This window comes from Ovis canadensis, chromosome 3 (genome assembly GCF_042477335.2).
Source record: "Ovis canadensis isolate MfBH-ARS-UI-01 breed Bighorn chromosome 3, ARS-UI_OviCan_v2, whole genome shotgun sequence".
Classification (NCBI taxonomy): Eukaryota; Metazoa; Chordata; class Mammalia; order Artiodactyla; family Bovidae; genus Ovis; species Ovis canadensis.
The window spans coordinates 113621913-113638903 of record NC_091247.1 but is presented as its reverse complement, the minus strand read 5'-3'; the positions used below and the strand labels follow the sequence as shown (position 1 = coordinate 113638903).

Below are 16991 nucleotides of genomic sequence, written 5' to 3'. Positions count from 1 at the left end.
GGCTTCTGCGCTAATTCTGACTCCTCTGAAGTGGAAGTGGAAGGGGAAGATAAACAAATGGATGATTATTAAAGACACTTTCGAGTATTTCTCTAAAGTTCAGGAGCCTTTCATGTGAACTACTGTGAATTATTCTGAATTTTTAAGCTATATTGGCAAATGTAACAGAATGTCTCTTTGAGCAAACTCAGTTTTTTGAATCATGGAATTGAATTAGGTTTGTTTGACCACGAAATGGCATGCTATGAATTGGTTTGAATTTGTATTTTATGCCAAAAGACTGGTTTGACTGAATAGCTCGCTCTTGCTGGAGTTGTCCTGGTTTCCTTTAAAGCAGGGGTTCTCACACTTGAGTGTGGGCTTAGTGAGACAAGCTTCTGGGTGATACCGAGGCAGCTGGTCCCAGGACCACACTTAGAGAACCACTGTGCAGTCCGTCAGATTTGCAGACTTCCCCCATTTAAATAAAATGGATATCTGAAAACCATTACCCTCAGTCCACAAAAGGCTCCTACAAGCATGACCAATCTGCTCGGGCTTCACCCTTTAACCCAGCACTTTTAGACACAGGGCACCGGGGGGAAATTGTTTGTAATGAAGGAGCACATTGCCTGCTTCTCCCAGACTACTAACTGTACTTCATTCTGACCATAAAGAAGCTTCAGGCCTCTTGCGTTAAATAAAAACTGATGTAAAGGGGAAGAGAGGGAATAATGGGAAATGCTTACTACGTATCATATTTCTTTAAAGGTGGTCATTTTTACAGCTGTAGAGCTGAGATGGCGGTAAATAGACTCAGGAAGGAGAGACACATCTTCCATTAGAGTCTGATTCTATCACCCCCTGCCTTTCCATTGAGACTGAAGTCCACCACATTGCTCTGCTCCTAACTACTTCCAGTCGAGGAAAATAACAAGGAGAATTTTACTCTCGCACTGAGTCCCATAACACCAAGTCCTCCCTAGTTTCCCAAAGAAGTGATCAATTTCAGTTCCTCCTGTCTTCCCAGGGCCACCATCTGCAAGTCTATTTCAGGCTGCCTAATTCTACAGAAATGTTCGCCAAGGTTGATACTCTCCTCCTCTTTTATCCAACCCTTTTAAAAATAAAAGCAAGGTGGAGCTACCATCCTTCTAACCTGCTTCCGGCCAGCGTGCACATACAGAGAAGCTTTAGCATTTAAGAGCCTGCTCTCAGTTACAGGGAATGAATAATAAGTTGCTCTATGATAAAGCATCATGGCACAGAATAGGGCACACTGCCGTATGCTGGAAGAGCACATGTGGGGTGGATCTGACTGGGCACTTACTGGGTGGTCGGCATCCAGCTCCGAACCATACATGAGAACTCGGTGAGAACACCTGTCTAACTCCGAGATCTTCCGGGGAAACCAGGGCACGTCCTCCAACTCTGTTGGAAACACAGTGCAGGTTCAAAAATATTAGCTCCCCCTTTGGCACACGTGTCAGCTTGCAAAATCACCCAACAGACCAAAGCTGGCCTTGCCTTCTTCCTCCGTCCAAATGTTCTCTGGCGGATTCAGCGTCACGATCGTGGTTTGAAATTTCAGTGACTGAATGAGCTCGTTGAATTCCGTTTTCCCACACTCACAGTCCACAAAGATTTCAACTTCCGAACTTCGCCGCCGGGATTTCCGGGACTCAATATGAATCATGTTGACATGTTTTTCCTGTGAAAGTATAAACAACATGTCTAAATCACCTTCAGGGCACAACAAAAGAGATGCCACGGATTGTCCTTGTTTAACATGTAAGCAGAAAGGTGCCAAGTGCCCACAAAAGGGGAGAAGACAATTATCTCCCTCTTTGGTTGATGAAAACATGGAAATGTTTTCCAACCATTGGAAATACTGTTCTATGAATAAGAACAGTAGCTGTGTGTAGGTTTTCCTGTCTCTTTTTCAACAAGGAGGGACATTATGGTATATACAGGGCCCCATAAATTGTATAATAATGTTCTCTTTCAGCAACCTCCAGGCTAACTAACTTCATCCAAAAATGTGTTGCTGCAACAATCGTGATGGATTTCATGAGTAAAATCTCCTTACAATAAGATGTTCAAAGCAGGGCTGCAATTTCATACTGAAGTCTCAGGTTTAAATTTCCCCAGTGATGTAGTCTTCCTTTGTCCTCAGTTAACTGGAGACTAAGTTCTCTCCATCCTAACAACCCCCAGACAAGCAGATCCCTCCCCGTCAGTCCACTATCCTCTGATTATCAGCATAGCTCCTAGTACAGTCCGGGAGGCCTCAGGCCTCTCAGCACAGCAGCAGGACAGGCAGTTTCCAGCGCCAGACCAGGACGAAATCATAGCATCCTCCTCTGTATAAAGAAACTCATCCTGTGACCAGGCTGCTAACTGCTCTACTTATGTTTTTAATAAGTTTTGCAATAATGCCATATTTTCTAAATGGGGAGGTAATAAAGATAAGATTAACATTAGGGTCAAAGTTCAAGCATCTTCACACAACTGGGTCACTGCGTAGACTGTGGTTGAAGCAGAGTGGATATTTTTAGACAAGAAAACTGGGGTCTAGATGCGTTAAGTGATGTAACTAAGACCCCAGCACCAGCTGATGGCCAAGTAAAAACTCAGAGCTAAGGACCCTGTCTCCAGGGGTTTTTCCACTGCACCCAGCTTGGAATTGAATTGGCCTGCCTTTGGGCACTGTATGGAGACAGCACTGGATGCTATCATTATGTATAAAATATTTCCCCAAACTTCCATTACCACTCTTCATGGTACCTGATCCTTTCTTCAAGGTCAGAAGGGAACAAGGAAATATTTGCCAAATCAGGCTGCTAATTCCCCCTCTATGGTCATCAAAGAGGCATCACAATAATGCCTAATGTCTGCACACTTTACAAAGCACTTACACTCCTGTTATTTCAGCAGAACAACCTTGTTAGGTAGGAATTATTACTGCTATTTTACAAATGAAGCTATTGAATCTAGGAAGCAGCTAGGGATTAGCTGAGCCAAGAGAACACAGGTCTGAAACCTCTGCCTGCAATTCAGTCTCTCCATGGCACCAAACGGTGCTAGGCCCCCCTGTTACAGCTCTAACCATGGCCAGCGCCCCCAGACAAAACCCACTGGTAAAAGGCATGTCCTGAAGGAGAGGGAACCATCAAGTGTACCCTGGCAAGAAGTCAAGGGTTTTTCTGAGTTTTTATAACCGTCCCCTCAACTATGCTCTTTCTTGAGGTTTCAGCCCACCCATTTGGATGACTATATTTCTATAAGAGAAAGCTAGCCCAAGCTCCCAGGCTTCCCAGGTGGCGCTAGTGGTAAAGAACCCACCTGCCAATGCAGATGTAAGAGAAGTGGGTTCAATCCCTGGGTTGGGAGGATCCCCTGGAGGAGGGCATGGGAACCGACTCCAGTATTCTTGCCTGGAGAATCCCATGGTCAGAGGAGCCTGGTGGGCTACAGTCCATAGGGTTGCAAAGAGTTGGACACAACTGAGGTGACTTAGCACACACACAGTCCTAGGTCCTATATAAGGAGAATGACGCATCTTTACAAAAGACACGTTAAGTTCTTGAAACAATGAGGCTTAGGGGAATCACAAGTGCCCATACTAACATATGGGGAAGGCAATGGCACCCCACGCCAGTACTCTTGCCTGGAGAATCCCATGGATGGGGGAGCCTGGTGGGCTGCAGTCCATGGGGTCGCTAACAGTCAGACATGACTGAGCGGCTTCACTTTCACTTTTCACTTTCATGCATTGGAGAAGGAAATGGCAACCCACTCCAGCGTTCTTGCCTGGAGAATCCCAGGGATGGGCGAGCCTGGTGAGCTGCCGTCTATGGGGTCGCACAGAGTCGGACACGACTGAAGCGACTCAGCAGCAGTAGCAGCATACTAACATATCGCATTTCATGCCATCAGTGTGCTCTGGGACATATGCATGATTCAAATGTGAACACACTGAATCAGGCTGCAAGCTCTTAATATTTAAAGATACCTTCTTCGGCTTCTTTTGTGTTTGCCTTTCCAGGTGTGAGGCTCACACTTTTAAAGTACCGACTTCCTCACCTGACAACAGTATGCAGAATTACTCATCGGCTGACTCTGAGTTAATAGACCATGATTTCCACGAATGTTTATTTTATTGTTTGACAGACCAACCCCTCTTATAGAGCTTCATGAAGTTTGGTCTCTTTGAACCTTTCAACACATTATCTAGAAACGGATTCAGTGATACTTCATAACAGATGACAGGTTTGTAAACAGCACACAGACGCTGTTAAAGGTAGATAATGATATTTCTACATTCACCTGGAAGAGCTTCAGCGCTTTGACCAATCCACCAACTTCATTTTTCAAGGAGAATACAACCGCCGTCTTGCCGCTCTCAGTAGCTGTGTCATTTTTGCTGCTTCCCTTGTTGCCTTTTTTATCATCATTTTTGCCAGAGTTAGTTTTATTTAGCTTCAAGAAGGTAGAAACACACACCAAAGTATTAGTTAGGATTCCAGAGTTCTCTGTAACCAGATTCTTTTTCAGATGTTCCATTCATATGCTGGAATCCTTAGCAAGCATACAAACTCAAGGAGAAGCTGCCAACTTACTGTCACTTATGACTGTCATAAGCTGTCATAAGCTGTCACTTATGACTGTCGATCGTAAGTACTGGTCTAATTTACTCATGGGTACTATTTTGCAGTATTCAAATATATCATCCAATGGTTGAAATTAAAGGGAAATCATATTTGCTTCATTTTAATAGCAACAAAAATCTGACCATCATAAAGTCTCTTCTGTGAATAACTCCTTTCTTTCTAATAGATTTTATAGCATGAAGTTTGATCTGTTAGCCTAGTTGAATTATATCAAAGCTATATTAATTACTAAACATAAAATTAAGCTATATTACTAAATATATTTTTCACATTAATTTTTTCAATTAATCTTAAAAACAAAATATTAATTTTGTTCTGAAATATGTCAGAACAAGAACCGAAACTGATCAGCTTACATTCTGCAATTAGATCCACATGGTCAGTGTGAGTCTATCTGCAAAAGTTCAGCACATAGGAGTGTATTCAGTGAAGACTGCCTTGTGTCAGCAGATGATATCTGAAAAGTGGCCATAAAAATTCAGCTACATGAAGAAACTGAAGAAAAGAAAGAAAGATGAAAGACGGGAGGGAGGGGGAGAGAGAGGAAGGAAGGCAGGAAGGAAGAGGAGGGTAAAAAGAAATCAAGAAACAAAGAGGCTAGCTCATCATTAGGAGCCAAGAGAAGAATCTGAGAAATCGAAAAATATTAGCACTTCATTGGCCAACCAAGATACCATAATAATAACACAACTAGGTAATGACTACTAGTCCTATTGGCTAAAGACAAAAACGACAGATTCCAGAAACTTGGATCCCATTGTCAGAAATACACAATTATAAAGCTGGAAACTTATTCAGCAGAATGCAAACTGGCGTGCACCTTTCCGTGTTCTTTATATACAGATGAAGAATTGGGCAAATAGAACTTTCTCCCTGGCAGACAGTGATATCATACAGTCATACCAATCTATTACTTGCTCATGAAACTGAGAAATGAACACTTGATACGGAACCCAGTGAACAGTTCTTTGTCATTTTCTTCCTCTGATTTCTCTACTGGCTTTCTTTTCACATGTTACTATTGCCTCACTCACTAGATATATATATATCACAGAAATAGATATTTTATAATTTATGACTTGAGGGACAAAAGAAGTTTATGCAGGCATTGGCATTTGGCAGTATGTTCCATCATTAAAGGCTCAAACGTTGTAGTGCTCTCAACATCTGCCACAGGTCTTATATATTCAAGTATTATTTTCTATATGAAAGGGAGATTATACATTAACCATAACTCTGAGTTTTCCTTGTTTTCCTCCCAGAAGGTCACTATGGCTTCAGAATTCTTCATTGTAATATCTCATTCAAATATTCATTTCTAACATTTAAATGTTAGAAAACTTACTTATGTTTTAGACTCATTTTTGCAAATTGATTTAAACAGTTCTTCAAAACTTGCCCTGATCACTTTTCAACATTTTTAGGAGTAATAATATACTAGTACAATACAACCCTCTGGCACACAGTCAGAGCTACAATACTGAAACAGATTTTTCTATGATACACACTGAATTGTAATTGGCTGATTAACTCTGGTAGTATGGTAATGAAATATCATTTAATATTTTTAATAACTAGAAATCTGAATACATTTTTCATGCACTGTCTTCTTTATTAAATCCTATGATTATTATCCCATATCAGGATCTAAATCCTGCAAAATGTTACTTTTTTATTCTGTTACTGTTTTTTTAATAAACCTGCCTTAAACATTGAAACAACTGGTATATTGCTTTCATTACCCCATAATTAAACTGAAAAATAATAGAATAATGAGGAACACAGGAAAACTTTTGAAAGGAATCTGATCTTTCTCTTATTCCAGTAAACAGCACTTATAGACAAAAACAGAAAATATTACTTTGTGTTTAAAGACCAGGTTTTGTAGATGGAAGAGGGCACAGAAGACACAGTAACCTTGCAGGAACCATAGAAATCCATTTAATTTCTTCTCCCTGTTCCAACTCACAATAAACGGTCCTTTCAAAAATTCTGCACACTTATTTTGGTTGTTGATATAAGACATTGTTTCACAGAACTTCTCGTTCTTAATGTTCGGGAACGTTTTTACTTTCAACTCAAAAACTTTGAGGGAAGAAAGTTTTGCCCCATAGAAATCAGGACATCTGCTTTACTTTATGGAGAGAGAAGGAAAGATGGAGAGAGGCAGGAGGGAGGCAGGTTAGACAGATGATAGAGGAAGGAATTAAGGGTGTGTGTTTAGAGTACATGTCCCAGTGGCAAGAATAAGACTATCCCAAGCGTGGAAAACACTCCTCTAGAGAGTGCCAGCTGCTCAGTACTCACTGTTAAGCTGGCGAGCAGCTGATGCTCTTCGGGCACTGCTGAATCCAGGGAAAGCCCTCTCCTTGCCCAGTATTTACTGGAAAACATCATCATTGCTGGCTGCATGGGTCCCGATGTAATTTGCTTCCTCTGCAGCAGAGGGGCTAGCAGGGCAGCAGCCGCGGCAAGGTGAGAGGGGCTGGCAGGCAGCGGACCTCTCGGGGCTCTGACCAGAACCCTGCTGCTGAAGAAAACGCGACGCGAATCTTCCCCTTCCAGGCCCCTTTATATGAGTGACTGGGGACTGATGGAAGGCTGATTAGAAAGAAACTCATTTCTGGCTGCCGATGGCCACAGTCAGATTACAAACCTGAAGCCTGGGGTTATCTGTGTTCCCCTGCTATTTGTTTGTTTCATAGGTCGAGTAGCTGCTTGGGCACGGGTGGTGGAGAACAATACATAATGGAGTGTTATTTGTAAAAGAAAACATCTCTCCCCTGACCTTAGCTCTCATCTCTCAAACCTGCTACTGGCAAGTTTCAATGTTTTCCAAAAGAAGGAAAATAATTTGAGAAAGATCAGTATTGCAGAGCCCCTAAGCCATTTTACTTTATGTTAATAAATTTTTTCTGATCTGATGTGTTATGACTGTGTGAGTGGAATTGTGTGTGTGATGGCATTCATAAACTGCACTGCTTCCCGGCGTGTGATACCACTATGCAGTGATGTTTAAGCAATTGTAAAGGAAATGTGAGGCTGTGATTTAGCCACATATATGCATAGTTGGAAAAGACTCTGATGCTGGGAGGGATTGGGGGCAGGAGGAGAAGGGGACGACAGAGGATGAGATGGCTGGATGGCATCACGGACTTGATGGACGTGAGTCTGAATGAACTCTGGGAGCTGGTGATGGACAGGGAGGCCTGGCATGCTGCGATTCATGGGGTCACAAAGAGTCGGACGCGACTGAGCAACTGAACTGAACTGAACTGATGCATGGTTGAGACACTAACCCTAGAATCTTCCTCACTACGTAGGAATGAAAAGGATATGAAATGTCCATATAATCATTCCTTTGATGACTTCAAACTAGAATAAGTCCAACAATTCGAAATGCATAGATCAACTGATAACTTACTAGTCAAACTTTAGTAAGTCATAAAGTTACCAAGGAAAATATTAATAGCCTCCTGAAGGATTGAAGACTCTTGATCAAATGGACATGTTTATAGAGAAACAGATATAGAGAATAGATTTATGAACATGGGGAGGGGGAGGAGAGGGTGAGATGTATGGAAAGAGTAACATGGAAACTCACATTACCATATGTAAAATGGATAGCCAACAGGAATTTGCTGTATGGCTCAGGAAACTCAAACAGGGGCTCTGTATCAACCTAGAGGGGTGAAATGGGGACGGAGATGAGAGGGAGGTTCAACAGGGAGGGGATATGTGTATACATATGGCTGATTCATGTTGAGGTTAGACAGAAAATAGCAAAATTCTGTAAAGCAATTATCCTTCAATAAAAAAAATAATATATATATTTTTTAATGGACATGCTTGACTGCCTGGTGGTTCAGAGGTTAAAGTGTCTGCCCGCAATGCGGGAGACGTGGGTTCGATCCCTGGATCGGGAAGATCCCCTGGAGAAGGAAATGGCAACCTGCTCCAGTATTCTTGCCTGGAGAATCCCATGGACGGAGGAGCCTGGTAGGCTACAGTCCATGGGGTCGCAAAGAGTTGGACACGATGGGGCAACTTCACTTCTTGACTGCAAAACTAACCAAGGACTGGCACTGCTTGTCTACATAGAAAACAAGATGAAAATTTTTCTAAACAGGAATGGATGAGCAAAAATTAACTGGATTTTATTGATAATTGTTTCTGGAGTCTTGAGGGGCCATAATTATTATTTGATCTAGTTCTTGAAATATTATTTGGCTTGAATTTACTCTAAAAATCAGCTCTGATAACCTAATAGGAAAGTGAAGTTTAAATATACTGATAGAAGTAATAATAACAAAAACAAGAATAATAGTAATAGTTAATATCACTGAGTACTAAGTATTTGCCAATTCCTATTCTTCCAATCCCAAAGAAAGGCAGTGCCAAAGAATGCTCAAACTACCGCACAATTGCACTCATCTCACATGCTAGTAAAGTAATGCTCAAAATTCTCCAAGCCAGGCTTCAGCAATATGTGAACCGTGAACTTCCACATGTTCAAGCTGGTTTTAGAAAAGGCAGAGGAACCAGAGATCAAATTGCCAACATCCGCTGGATCATGGAAAAAGCAAGAGAGTTCCAGAAAAACATCTATTTCTGCTTTATTGACTAGGCCAAAGCCCTTGACTGTGTGGATCACAATAAACTGTGGAAAATTCTGAAAGAGATGGGAGTACCAGACCACCTGACCTGCCTCTTGAGAAACCTATATGCAGGTCAGGAAGCAACAGTTAGAACTGGACATGGAACAACAGACTGGTTCCCAATAGGAAAAGAAGTACATCAAGGCTGTATATTGTCACCCTGCTTATTTAACTTCTATGCAGAGTACATCATGGGAAACGCTGGGCTGGAAGAAGCACAAGCTGGAATCAAGATTGCTGGGAGAAATATCAATCACCTCAGATATGCAGATGACACCACCCTTATGGCAGAAACTGAAGAGGAACTAAAGAGTCTCTTGATGAAAGTGAAAGAGGAGAGTAAAAAGTTGGCTTAAAGCTCAACATTCAGAAAACGAAGATCATGATATCTGGTCCCATCACTTCATGGGAAATAGATGGGGAAACAGCAGAAACAGTGTCAGACTTTATTTTGGGGGGCTCCAAAATCACTGCAGATGGTGACTGCAGCCATGAAATTAAAAGATGCTTACTCCTTGGAAGAAAAGTTATGACCAACCTAGATAGTATATTCAAAAGCAGAGACATTACTTTGCCAACAAAGGTCCGTCTAGTCAAGGCTATGGTTTTTCCTGTGGTCATGTATGGATGTGAGAGTTGGACTATAAAGAAAGCTGAGCACCGAAGAATTGATGCTTTTGAACTGTGGTGTTGGAGAAGACTCTTGAGAGTCCCTTGGACTGCAAGGAGATCCAACCAGTCCATCCTGAAGGAGATCAGCCCTGGGATTTCTTTGGAGGGAATGATGCTAAAGCTGAAACTCCAGTACTTTGGCCACCTCATGTGAAGAGTTGACTCATTAGAAAAGACTTTGATGCTGGGAGGGATTGGGGGCAGGAGGAGAAGGGGACGACCGAGGATGAGATAGCTGGATGGCATCACCGACTCAATGGAGGCGAGTCTGAGTGAACTCCAGGAGTTGGTGATGGACAGGGAGGCCTGGCGTGCTGTGATTCATGGGGTCACAAAGAGTCGGACACGACTGAGCGACTGAACTGAACTGAACTGATTCTAAACACTTTTTAAGATAAAACGTGATCCATCATCGCAACATTTACAATGCAGTAACTACTATTTCCATTTTATATATGGAGAAACTGAGGCACAAAGAATTTAGGTAACTTGCCAAATGTTTGGTTTTCCCTGCTGGCTCAGCAGTATAGAATCTGCCTGCAATGCAGGAGCCTCAGGAGACGTGGGTTCAATCCCTGAGTCGGGAAGATTCACTGCGGGAGAGCATGACAACCCACTCCAGTATTGTCGCCGCCTAGAGAATCCAGTGGACAGGGGAACCTGGCAGCTGCAGTCCACAGGGTTGCAAAGAGTCGGACACGGCTGAAGTGACTCAGCACACATGCATGCCAAAGGCTTACATAGTTAAAAGGTGGCTGAGGCAGGATTTAAATGCAGGCAGTTTGGCGCCAAAATCCATGGTCTCAACTATTACATTATACCTTCGAGTATTCCAAACAAAGAAACAAAACTAAGCTCAAGAAAACATACATAGATTATTTTCTAGAAGAGGATTTGGGAAGATGCGTAATTCAACAAAGATTTGTTAAGGACTCACTCTGTTAGGACGTCCCTGGTGGCTCAGACAGTAAAGCGTCTGCCTACAATGTGGGAGACCCAGGTTCAATCCCTGGGTCAGGAAGATCTCCTGGAGAAGGAAATGGCAATGCACTCCAGTATTCTTGCCTGGAAAATCCCATGGATGGAGGATCCTGGTAGGCTACAGTCCATGGGGTTGCAAAGAGTTGGACACGACTGAGTGCCTTCACTTCACTCTGTTAGGGACTGAAACTGAGTCCTGGGGATGCAAAGACAAACGAGATATGTTGCTACCCTCAGAAAGCACAGACTAGCTGAAAGAAACATATGTGCAAATAAATAAGTGAAACAAAACACATTGAATTCTCTACAGAAGACAGTAAAAGCACAAGGGACAGAGTGCTCAGTGTTACCATAGGGGAGTTAAGTGGGCCTTTCTAGAAGCTGAATAACTAAAAGTGAGTTTGTGTTTATTAACTGGAATGGAACAGGAGATAGAGAGGAGGGGATTCCATGTAAAGAGAACAATATAAGAAATACATCAACAAATGATGTTGCTCAGCAAGAATGGAGTGTGGGTCCACAGCAAAGGTGCCATGAAGGATAAGGCCGAAGGGGAAAACGGGATCCAAATCCTGAGAAATCTTGAATGGCGTTCAGTGGGCTTTTCACTTTATCACTTTATCCTGTAGGGGAAAGAGATCACTCGGAAGGGCATTAGGCAAGGCAACAGTGTAACCATCTTGGTATTTCAGAAAAGTAGCAGCTTGGAGAAGGACCTCAAGACTAAAGGCATAAACCACTTAGGACGTGAAATAGTCCAACCAGGAGAGAGAGTATGCAATGAAAAGAATGAGAGATGTTAAGGAGTAAGATACATAGGACAACATGTCTACTTGGATGTGGGAGCAGATAAAAAGCTTCCAGAATAACTCTCAAGTTTCTGACTAGGTGGACTGAGTAAATTACAGTCTCATTCATTGAACTAGACCACACATAAATAATTGCAAAGTTAAGAAAAAAAAAGAAACTCTTAAAAGTTAGATCTTATATATATCGCATGTGAATGACCAAGTGAAACTGTCCAATAAGCATTTGAGTATATGGGTTTAAAATTTGAAAAGAGACCTAAGCTGGATATAGAGATTTGGCTATTGTCAAGTACTGAAAAGGTGTCATACAGCTTCACTCACAAAGTATATGTTGTTTAAAAAGAGAGTCATGAACAGAAAACCCTGGGAACATCAAATTTAAGAAGGAATTTAAAACAAAATAAAAACAGGAACATAAAAAGGAAAATAAGAAAGGAAAAATTTCAGAGAGGTAGGAGAAGCAAAGCCAAGAGAAGGTAAGTTTTTGGAAGACAAATATTAAACTGGAAAAACAGAATGAAGCACTGATTATTTGTAAATCTGATGCCAGGGTTGTTACTGGTGTTCAGTTGCTAAGTCGTTATTTGACTCTCTTGCGACTCTATGGACCGCAGCCCTCCAGGCTCCTCGGTCCATGGGATTTCCCAGGCAAGAATACTGGAGTGTCCTTGCCATTTCCTTCAACAGGGGTCCTCCGGACCCAGGGATCAAACCTACGTCTCCTATGACTCCTGCGCTGAAAGGCCAGTTCTTCACTGCTAGAGCCACCAAGCAACAGCACACTGGAGGAAAATACTTTGCCCCCAAAGGCCCTGTCTTCGCTGGGTTCGGGGCAGCTGCAGCTCTCATAGGCAAGTAGGGAGAGACCCACAGGCGCCGGGCACAGGCCCAAAGCTCCCTGCCATTTCTAGCCTCAGCCACTGGCCAGACAGGAGGCCACATGCGCCTGGCTCTTGGATGGGCAGAAACTGCTCGGGCAGCATGGTGAGGAGTCTCTGGGCTGTCAACCGGCCACTGGCGCTCCAGGGCCAGGTGGCGCAACACACCCCACACACCTTCGGTTTCAGGCACTCCTGCAGCATACCAACCAAAGGACGTGGCCACTCAGCACCTAAACTGGCTTCTAGGCACACAGGACACCGGAAGTGGTCAAGGCGCTCAGCCTCTGTCCCGGACCCTGCTAGCAGAGCACGAATCAAAGGGTCCTGCAGCAGCCTAGCCATCGTGCAGCTCCGGGTTGCAGCAGAAAGGGGCGGTGGGGGGAAAGGAAGACGGGAAGGAGAGGGGAGGGGAGGGGGGAGGAGAGGAGGGAGGAGAGGGAAGGGGGGAGGTGGGGGGGAGAAGGGAAGGGCGGTGGGGGGGCAAGAGTCAATGGGGTGGGTCTCCTGGCCAGCAGGGGCGGAGTGAGGGCCTGAATATTGCTTCTGAAATAGAAGGTGAAGTCCCAAATAGGAAAAAGACTAAACTCTCAAGCTTCCATGGCTGTAAATGGTGGTATTTTCGCTATTTCCAAAGAAGGAATAAGTTTTGGGAAAAAAAGAGGGGGAAAAAAGTTTGGAAAAAGAAGAATGAATTTGAGTTGACTGTAGTTACTACCAAGGAACTTTAAATAGCATGCAATTATAAATGTTAGACTGGAATTTGGGAAGTAGATTAGAGCTAGGGATAGAAATCTGAGAGTAATTCAGTGATGTTAGCTGGCACAGGACACAGACTACCCAAATAAAAGAATATATAGAGAAAAATCCTATCTACAGAGACTGGAATCCTTTTGAACTATTGAGGGAAATATAAAATGGTACAGCCAGCCTCTGGGAAAACAGTAAAAGGATTCCTCAAAAAAGTAAAATAATTATGGTATGACTTGGCAATCCTATTTCTGGGTGTGTGTATAGATATACATATATATACATTAGTCACTCAGTCATGTCCAACTGTTTGCAGTTCCGTGGATTGTAGCCCACCAGGTTCCTCTGTCCATGGAATTCTCCAGGCAAGAATTCTGGAGTGGGTTGCCATTCCTTTCTCCAGGGGGTCTTCCCCACCCAGGGATTGAAATTGGGTCTCCTTCATTGCAGGCAGATTCTTTATCATCTGAGCCAACAGGAAAGCCTGTGTGTGTGTGTGTGTGTGTGTGCGTGCGTGTGCGTGTGTGTGTGTGTGTGAATGTGTCCGAAAGAACTGAAAGCAGGGACTCAAAGAGATATTTTTGTACCCATGTTGAGTTGAATTTAGTCACTAAGTCTTGTCTGACTCTTGTCACCCCGTGGACTGCAGCCCGCCAGGCTCCTCTGTCCACGGGATTCTCCAGGCAAGAATACTGGAGTGGGGTGCCATTTCCTTCTCCAGGGGATCTTCCTGACCCAGGGATCAAACCCAGGTGTCCTGCACTGCAGGCAGATTCTCTACCATTCGAGCCACCAGGGAAGCCCGGCACCCATGTTAATAGCATTGTTATTCACAAGAGCCAAAAGGCTGAGCAACACAAGTGTCTATCAATGAACAAAGTGGTAAACAAAACACGGTATATACAAACAATGGAATGCTATTCAGCCGTAAAAAGGAAATACTGACAGATGCGATAACATGGATGAACTTCCAGGACTTTATGCTAAGTGAAATGTCAGTCACAGAAAGACAAATACATGTGATTCCATTTACATGAGGTATATAGCGTAGCTGAACTCACAAGCAAAACAGAGTTTGTCAGGGGCTGGGGAGAGCGGAAAATGGGGCACAGAGTTTCAATTTAATAAGATAAAAAGTTCTGGAGATTGGTTGCACAATGACATGACTGTACTTTTAACATCATTGAGCTTAAGAATGGTGAGAGACAAACTTTATGTTATGTGCATTTTATCACAAATTTAAAAAATTTTAATAATAAATAAATAACCAAGAGAACCCAGGAACTAAACCACAAAAGATGCTCATAATTAAAGATAGAATGAAAAAGAAAAGTCATCCAAGTCAAAAAGATTAAAGGAGGTGAAACATAGAAAGGAGATAAAACTTATGGTCAGTGGTTTCAAATACTACAGAGAAGTGGAATGAGAACTAGAGAAAGACCGCTAGATTTGGCTATCACAGCTGTCACTGGTGACTTTAGAGAGTGCGGTTTTAGCAAGAGAGGAAATAAACCCAGATTACAGGAGTTAAAGATAATGCGGGTTCCAAAGTGTAGGCAGTAAGTCCACATCATCTATATAAGAATTTAAAGTACTCTTTCTAATTAAGAGTGTAGATTTAACTATTTTTGCTCCCTCCTGAAATCCTACTAAAGTAACAGTAAAGGATTGCCTTTCCTTTCCAAGGCACTAAAGAATAGCATTAATTGGAGAAACAGCAGCAACAAAAAAATTGGAAGCTAAAAAGATGAAAAGATGATCAAAGATTTTGTAAACGTGAGAAAGCTGAATCCTAAGCTATCAGTGAAGAACACTGAGAAGCAACTCAGCTAACATTATTGAATCTCAATCACTGCAGATGGTGACTGCAGCCATGAAATTAAAAGACGCTTACTCCTTGGAAGGAAAGTTATGACCAACCTAGATAGCATATTCAAAACCAGAAACATTACTTTGCCGACTAAGGTCCATCTAGTCAAGGCTATGGTTTTTCCTGTGGTCATGTATGGATGTGAAAGTTGGACTGTGAAGAAAGCTGAGCGTCGAAGAATTGATGCTTTTGACCTATGGTGTTGGAGAAGACGCTTGAGAGTCCCTCGGACTGCAAGGAGATCCAACCAGTCCATCCTAAAGGAGATCAGTCCTGGGTGTTCTTTGGAAGGAATGATGCTAAAGCTGAAACTCCAGTACTTTGGCCACCTCATGCAAAGAGTTGACTCACTGGAAAGACTCTGATATTGGGAGCGATTGGGGGCAGGAGGAGAAGGGGACGACAGATGAGATGGCTGGATGGCATCACCCACTCGATGGACATGAGCTTGGGTGAACTCCAGGAGTTGGTGATGGACAGCGATGCCTGGCATGCTGCGATTCATGGGGTCACAAAGAGTTGGACCCGACTGAGCAACTGAACTGAACTGAAAGGCTCAAATACCTCTAGAAGTGGGGGTAAATGGAGGAGACTGAAAAAGAATTGTTCAAAGACTGTTTAAGAAGTCGTTAAACAATTTCAAAATTTAACAAAGTAACCAAACCAGTGTGGCGCTACAAGACAAATGTGTTAAGTCATTTCAGTTGTGTCAGACCCTTTGCAACCCTCTGGACTATAGCCCACCAGGCTCCTCTGTCCACAGGGATTCTCCAGGCAAGAACACCGGAGTGGGCTGCCACGGCCTCCCCCCAGGGTGTCTTCCCCATGGAAGTCCCTTTCGTCTCCCGTTGGCGGGCAGGCCCTTTACCACTAGCACCACCTAGGAAGCCCGTAAGACAGCAGACGTACAAATGGAATAGAATTCAAAACAAGTAGAAAAGAGTTCAAAACAAGTGGAATAGAGTTCAAAACAAGTTTTGACCATTTACGGTCAACTGATTTTCAACAAGTGTGCTAAAACTGTTCGACAGCAAAGAATAACTTTGGATATCCATGTGAAAAACAATGGACACTGACTCCTACCTTACTTCAGACACAAAAATTAACTCAAAAATGAATCCCTGACTTAAATTAAAAGCTAAAACTATAACAGTCAGCAGAAAACATAGGATTAAATCTTCATGACCTTGGATTAGGCAATTTTTTTCTTAGATATAACAAAACCATAAGCAATCAAAGAAAATATAAATATGATCTCATCAAAATTAAAACCTTTGTGCCTCCAAGGACATCATCAAGAAAATGAAAAGACAACCCACAGTATGGGAGAAAGTATTTATAATTCATGTATCTCATAGAAGGCAGTAACCAGGATATATAAGGGTCTTTTACAAGTTGACATTGAAAAAACAAGTAAACCAATTTTGAAATGGACAAATGATTTGAACTGACATTTGTCCAAAGAATATGTGACCAATGAGTATATGGAAAAGATGCTCAACATTAGTCATTAGAGAAATACATATCAAAACACACAAAAAGATACTACTTTATAAACCACTAGAAAAGCTAAAATAAAAAAGACAGACATATTGGAAGAAAGTGGAAAAATAGCAAGTCTCATACATTGTTGATAGGATTGAAAGATGATGAGTCACTTTGGAAAAGTTTGGTAGTCTTTCAAAATATTAACTACAAAGTTCCCATGTGACCCAACAATT

The 16991-nt window shown here is 42.5% G+C and overlaps 1 protein-coding gene across 1 annotated transcript in view; it reads right to left on the bottom strand.

Annotated features, from left to right (window-relative positions):
- Nucleotides 1-8493, bottom strand: part of TPH2 (tryptophan hydroxylase 2) — a 100707-nt gene extending 92214 nt beyond the window's left edge. Inside the window, exons 1-4 of the mRNA XM_069584016.1 lie at nucleotides 6960-8493; nucleotides 4309-4461; nucleotides 1507-1690; nucleotides 1310-1410 (exon numbers count right to left, since the gene is read on the bottom strand). Of these exons, the coding sequence (XP_069440117.1) occupies nucleotides 1310-1410; nucleotides 1507-1690; nucleotides 4309-4461; nucleotides 6960-7064 (543 nt within the window). The 5' untranslated portion in view covers nucleotides 7065-8493. The remainder of the gene's footprint in view (nucleotides 1-1309; nucleotides 1411-1506; nucleotides 1691-4308; nucleotides 4462-6959) is intronic.
- Between the last annotated feature and the right edge of the window lie 8498 nt (nucleotides 8494-16991).